General features: G+C 39.8%; 2 protein-coding genes across 2 annotated transcripts in view; both read left to right on the top strand.

Annotated features, from left to right (window-relative positions):
- The first annotated feature begins 188 nt into the window (after positions 1-188).
- LOC124300269 (40S ribosomal protein S23) lies at positions 189-2043 on the top strand. Its single transcript, XM_046754173.1, has 3 exons — positions 189-320; positions 639-798; positions 1710-2043. The coding sequence occupies exons 1-3, from the start codon at positions 227-229 to the stop codon at positions 1975-1977; spliced, it is 522 nt and encodes a 173-aa protein (XP_046610129.1). The 5' UTR covers positions 189-226; the 3' UTR covers positions 1978-2043.
- Positions 2044-3065: 1022 nt separating this feature from the next.
- LOC124300344 (repressed by EFG1 protein 1-like) overlaps positions 3066-7092 on the top strand; it is a 44993-nt gene continuing 40966 nt past the window's right edge. The window contains exons 1-2 of the mRNA XM_046754317.1: positions 3066-3305; positions 4640-4873. Of these exons, the coding sequence (XP_046610273.1) occupies positions 3096-3305; positions 4640-4873 (444 nt within the window). The 5' untranslated portion in view covers positions 3066-3095. The remainder of the gene's footprint in view (positions 3306-4639; positions 4874-7092) is intronic.

Below are 7092 nucleotides of genomic sequence, written 5' to 3'. Positions count from 1 at the left end.
TAAGTATGAGGTGCAATTCATGCTATCAGTATAAAAATATCTGCTGCCTTAAGCTCGTGTAAAAATACTGAATTGCTCACATAGAAAATAAATAGTACCTATGTTCAAATCATCCTATCTGTTACACGAGTCTTTGGGGCTAATAGCGCGCCTAAATTTGAACCAGCAGTCGCGGCGGCTGCTTATGTAAATCGATCTCTCGAACGATGCTTCGAATTGCAACGATATGATACCTCTTTCACGATACTCTATTGGCAGTACTGGCTTCCGTTTGTTGCTCGGCAGCCTCTTCCGGTTTTATCACAGACCGAACAAGATGGGTACGTTAGGCTTTTGATAATTAAGAGTAGTTTTTACCTGTTAAATAACAAAACAAAGTCCAATAGCATTGAAAACGACAAATATCATTCGTGCGTACGCTATACTCTGTTCTTTGTATCACAGACCTCGTTTTACGCTCTGAAATCGGCTATTATTGAGAATAAACGTGGTTGTGTGCGCCATGGCAGTATGCGGTCGCCGCGTGTCCTCAGAATAATTGTTTTGACATGTTGCTGCTAGATGAAAAAACTGTCTTGTTTCTAAGGCCGATTTTATCTATTGGAAATAATAACACTTATCATGAAAATTTTCAACAGGTAAGCCCCGTGGTCTTCGCACTGCGCGCAAACACGTAAATCACAGGCGTGACCAACGCTGGGCCGACAAAGACTACAAAAAGGCTCATCTTGGTACGCGTTGGAAGGCTAATCCTTTCGGAGGTGCTTCTCATGCCAAGGGAATTGTCCTTGAAAAAGTGTAAGTTATTATGCTAATTTTTATTTCCGCTTTCGGTTACTGAACGCTTTTCGCGTACGGACTGAAAAGTTAGGTTATAGACCGTTACCTCTCTCAGTTTATTTGGATTCTTCGGCTTATCTACATCTATGCAACAATTGTAAAATACTGAAGCCCCTAGAAATATTCGTAGCCAATAGTCTTTGGTCTATGCATCCAAAGCATTGTTGACTCTTGATATATTGCTATCTCTGCAGTTGTCGTTTGCATATGTCTAAGATTTTTGGAGACGCATTTACTAGAAATTTCACAGCGATGGCTCTCTGGTTTCTTGCAGCAAATAAATATATCTTGATATCGAATTTTCATTCGTTACAATTAGACGGGTGCAAAATGTTGAATTTTTTGGGTCAGCGTAGGACGAGTAACCTGTATTCAAATTTTTGTCTATCTGATAACATCTGGTAATATCTGGTATCATTGGCTAATTTTATTTGGATACAGATTAAATGCCAGCTTTGGTAGATAAAGTTTAAAACAATCGAACTATTTCACAGTGGCCACAGTTATAGGTGAGAAATATTTGTCCATTAAGAAAACATATATGAAATCAAATAGAATAGTATTGTAGGATATTTGGAAAGTTCTGCATTGTTTCAAAAATATGTACATAAAAGTGATCTGGAAAAATGTAGCTAATGTGTAGGGAATCCTATCGGAAAGAAAAACAAAATTTTAAAAACCACTCGATAGAATATCACAAATACTTTATATGTTGTTGTAACAAAGTCCAAGTGTTGCACTGTCGTTAGTCATTATCCAAGTACTAGAATATCAAAATTTCAGTGCTTGGAACTAAACAGATTTTGTTGTTTCCTATTGTGTTCTAAGTTGTTATCGTCTCTAAAAATCCAATTCGTTTGTTTTTGCAGTGGTGTAGAAGCCAAACAGCCCAATTCTGCTATCCGTAAGTGCGTAAGGGTACAGCTGATCAAGAACGGAAAGAAGATTACGGCCTTCGTACCTCGTGACGGTTGCTTGAACAACATTGAGGAGAACGATGAAGTCTTGGTCGCCGGATTCGGGCGTAAAGGACATGCCGTTGGTGACATTCCCGGAGTTCGTTTCAAGGTCGTCAAAGTAGCTAATGTATCTCTCCTGGCGCTTTATAAGGAAAAGAAAGAACGTCCGAGGTCTTAGGACTCATTTATGTACAAAATGTATTTTTACGTGTGTTACCAATAAACACTAAAAGTACACCAAAAATCTTTACACTATTTTATCAATGCTCTCAGTTTTTATCTATACTTATTCAAATATATAGCTACTATTTTAGAGACATACAAAGATATGTCAAGTTACGGTTAACTTTAATGTACATTCAGTGCAATGGTAAAAATTGAAATTTATAATCTGAGATGGTTAAAGAGAACAATCCACCGGCTTGTTAATCTTATGTATACTTGAGATGCTCAGGGTAATGAGAGACAAAATTACAAACGTGTCCAATTCTGGCTCCTGGGATTTTAGCATATCTTTAGGACGACAGAAAATATAGATAATCAGTGAAACTGTTAGCTCTGTGTTATGCAAAGTAGGATTGTATTTATTTAAAAAAATATTCCAATGATGATTTTAATTTGATGAATTACAAAATATAATTATCCATGTCAATATGAACTAACCTATTGTTAGTAGAGTTATGGTTGAAAGAAAAGAAACTCCAGCTAGTATTAGCTTTTTTTCATACGTAATTCATGAAAAGTGCCGCAATAGACGATGGATCTTAATTGCGTGTACGCTGGAGGTGAATCAACGTGAGTATGTAATATGTTTTACACTTTGATTTTACATCTAGCTACCACATGAATCACTACAGGATTTAATATTCTCATACTAAAGTACATAGTTTCGCAGAAATGGTCCGCTCAATGTTTGTTTACATCTCAGCGAGAGATCGAATACCGAAGTGAACAAAACACTGGTCGGTTAAAACAAAGAAACGAAATTAAACTTGCGACTTCTTTGAAGTTCCCTGGAAATGAATTCTCGTCTAATCATTCTTTGTTACAAGCCCAGAAGGTCGTCGGTATATCCATTTAATTGGCAATCAAGGTATGCAACAATGCGGTAGCATACATTGTTGACATACGAATCGGGGGTATCGATTTGCGAGTTGAGGCGCCAGTTTCGCCGGCGAATCGCGCTGGATGCTGGCGGCAGGCGGTTTGCGCCGCGTCGAGCTCCAAAAGTTCGGAGAGTCGAGCGACGGTGACTCGGTTTACTCGGTTCGGTTAGTCAGTCGGTCAGTCGCTGCGATGGAGCTGCGCGAGATGAACGTGACGACGGAGGAGGAAACCGCGGAGCTCTTGCCGTCGCAGCGGGACGACGACGACGAGAGTTATTTCATCGAGTACGCGATACAGAAGGAAATAATAAACCGAAACCGATGTACCGCAAGTCGACGGCTCCTCGGGCAAACCGGGTATCTGGATCTTAGCGTAAACAACACCAATCACCAGAGCAAGGTGACAACAATAAACCACCGCGGGCCCTGACCCATCACATACCATGCGAATATTATAAGTATGCAAGGGATTATGCGGCGATATTATTTTTCGAGAAATCGAGCTGGACGTCTGATTTTTCGTGCGGCGAACAAAAGACTGTCGAACGAATAACTTCACACTTTACCACGTGACGTTCGCGGTCATGTGATTACGAGATTATGAGAATAGCAGCGATTGTATTCGGTTCGATCAGTGTTGACGAAGGGATATCGTAATGGAACGAGAGAAATAGTCATCGTTCTAGTTATACATCCGTACACAATAAACGATTCTAGTCAGATACTCTTACGGAAGTTCGGTTAATGTTCTGATCCCAATACATTTACCCGGGCAATTGAATGTCGAAATCTATGATAAGGTACAGGCGTTGACTGGGCCGGTTGCATATTCGCCGGGACGTAACTTTTCGGGGAAGAGAAGAAAATTGCCAATAACTGCACCATCGTCTTGGGGTTTCCAAATATGTTATACCTCGGATAATTAATTAATTAGTACTGAGGTCACGCGTTAATTAGCACCGCACAGCACGTCGGTGGATTGGGTTAATTTCGAACAGGATGTGATAGAATTATTCACGGCCCGCGTTTTACGGATATTTTACTTTAACGAACACCGGCTTTGCTTTTATCGACGTACGATTTTGCATTGCAATGTAACGCAATTTTACAGAAAGTGCGTGTTTGTAGAAACAAGTTTTGATTGCCTGCACCAAGACGCGAGATCGTTAAAAATGGCTGAAGTTAACGTGGCGCTTGTTAATTTACAGCGAATGATCTTCTCACGTCGAATATTACCCTGGGAATGCACGCGAATTATGTCTCTTGTGGAATTTCTTTGTTTCAAGAGATTTGAGATCACGCCGGAAAAAAGTATCGTTATATATTTGACTGACGAAAACTTGAAGATGCGCGGTCATTGCAAAAATCGTCGGGAACATTTTTTTACGAGCACGTATTAAGTATAGTTCCAAACGAAGTCTGCATAGGCTTACGCATTCGCTGTATTTTAACTGCCTTGGAGAGTAAAGTGCGTTAATGTTTACACATCTACAGATGTAACATGCTCAAAGTATTTCGGAACGTGATCAGATTCAGTTCTATTATGGGATTTAGAAACAATTTGATGAGAAGCTTAGGCCGGCGTACAAAGTTTTTCCCTACTCAATTTCGGAGTAGAGAAATAAGCCTTTTTACAATCTCGAGTACAGAATTATATACAGTATTAGGTTTCATAAAACCGCGTCTCTTCGAAAGGGTGATTAAAAATTTGAATGTTGACATTGGTTCGCGAAGAAAGAGTCACCCTGTGCGGGGATCAGTTTCATCCATGGTTCCGGGCCCAATTGGCCACCGTCCCGGAAACGCGAGGAGGCAAAGGCCCTGGAAAATCTCAGAAAGAGGGTCGAACAATCCAAGCTCTACAAGGCGAACCAGGTCTCGGATCCCGGAGGGTCGTCTTCAACGTCCGCAAGACAAAACAACGAGGAAGTACAGCAGCTGGATAACCGACCGCAACTTTTCAAAAAAGTGAGTTTATTTATATACGTTAGTTTTCATTTGTTTGCCAGTATTTTTGTGTGTAATCGGCCAAGTCTCGACACTTACGCATAACATACCTATTCCTTGAAGTTACAAAGTAGCAAGTGAGAATTCAACACCCTTGAGGTGTACATTTATCTCAGCAACCCTACCATTTTTCCTATATTAGAGCGATCTCTTGGTATTTGAAAATTTCTAATTTGAGTTAAAAATGAGCAACTTTAAAATCCCGAAAATAGCCGGGAACTTTACGTGATCCTACCGGAGCTTAAGAATGATTCGAAGGATAGAAATACCGAAAATTAGATAACTTAGAGACTTATGCACTTTTTCAAAATTTTCTCGATATGTGGAGTAATGTTTTGTAGGAGTAAAAAAGTCTCGTTGCAAAGAGTAAACCAAAAACCGAAACTCTGCACGGGCGGTACATGCGAGTCTCCGCATACGAGTGACAAGTTCGCCTTCATTTTACCGCCAATAGAATTTCCTGGCGTGTCAACGTCTGCATTTGCCACTTCGAAATTTCCTCGATTATCGATGCTTTATCACTCTGTATCGTGAAAGCTAGCATCGTCGGTTTTATCGCGTGTTAGCATCGATGCTATAAGTTGAATGTGTACTCACGGGTACGATTATGTACTCGAGGATATCATATGCTCGGGTAAGAAAAACACTCCCCGCAAAAGAGCTGAGAAAATTATCAGTAGCGTGTTCACATTTCGTTATATTGCCAGATGTTCTGCGGTTATTGTGGAAAGAACGGTAATGAAAAACGGAGTATGTAGGTAGAATTCTTCGCTGTTGGCTTATATAGGTAGATTTTTCATTGAAATTTTGATAGATTACCATCTCGCTTATATTGCAAATTTGTTCTCTTCTTCTTTTCGATGGTTAGGCGATACGGTGGTTCCAGTTGTCCAAAAATATAGCGGTGATAGGTGAACGAGATGTTTTGTTCCTCGCCAACATTCGTGCTATCTCTGTAACTAGAAGCTTCCATCATTAGCTCGGAATAAATTCTTCTTCACGATACCTTTCCAGGCCATGGCTGTCACTCCATCGCCTGGTTACGTGCTTCAGCTAAAGAAGGGTGGCTCGAATGTTGGTCTTAAAATGGCGCTTTTGTTACTTCATGCCAACGGAATTGCAACGTTGCACTTCGTTAGCGAGTTGATTAGCTTTCATAAAACCGTTTTATCGTATGCTTTTACCAGTTCGTAAAGACCAAATGTATTCATCGTTCCCTTGACGACTCTTCTCGTTGGTAAATATGTCGTTACTCCTCCAATTTTTCAGTCGCAATAATTAAGAACTCTGATCGAATCACGCTTCGTTAGTACTATCGATTCGAGCAGTCGAAAAAACTCTTAATAAAAACGTCTATAATCAATTCGTATGGGAATTCCCGCTTCTGGACCCGAGCGTCAAAATTAGATGGATTCCTTACTTCTCGAAACGCGTCAACCTGTTCAGAGCATCCAAAATCCGTGATTCTTAGAGAGCGGCATTTATTTTGGTTGGAAATTACAATTCTGATTTAGAGGAAAAATGTGTTTTTTGTCTATTTCTATCTGTAATCTTAATACTTGATCTCACACAGGTTTACCAGCTGTAATCATATTCAAGAATGTACGTTATGCTCAATCTCCGGTATCATTCTAAAACGTGAGAAATAATTGAGTACTTGTTTTTGCTGTCCTTATTGCGAGGTACAAAGTTTCGTTTAGTAAAAATATCGATGGACATTAAATTTCGCCTGCGATCTTCAATTCTTTGAATATTTTTTCTCTAATGTGGTAAAAAGTCTTATCATGTAAATGATTTAAGCGTTGAGATCTACGATTGAGAGTAAATTGCGTGATGATTCATTCGTTGAATCTTTGTAACAGATATCTCAAGTGTACATACATTACTTGCGTGTAGACTGTACATTTATTGCAAATGTTAGAAACATGAAATTGTAACTGCCATCGGTCTATACTGCCTCAAACTATCACGAGAGGGAAACTAAAAGAGCAGAAAACCTGGCTGATTGCCTTAGAACTTCTGGCAAGATAAAAAACCACCAGCCAATCGGGCGAGAAATTCGATATTCGATAATCCAGAAGCGCAAGAGCTTCTGGAGTGGTTTTACGCCCATGAAATACCGGCTTTATAATGGACGGTTCAAAAGTAGTCAGACTTATAAAAAAAGTGCCTGCATCTGG

This window comes from Neodiprion virginianus, chromosome 3 (assembly GCF_021901495.1).
Source record: "Neodiprion virginianus isolate iyNeoVirg1 chromosome 3, iyNeoVirg1.1, whole genome shotgun sequence".
In the NCBI taxonomy this organism is placed as follows: domain Eukaryota; kingdom Metazoa; phylum Arthropoda; class Insecta; order Hymenoptera; family Diprionidae; genus Neodiprion; species Neodiprion virginianus.
This window is presented reverse-complemented; position numbering and strand designations above follow the sequence as displayed.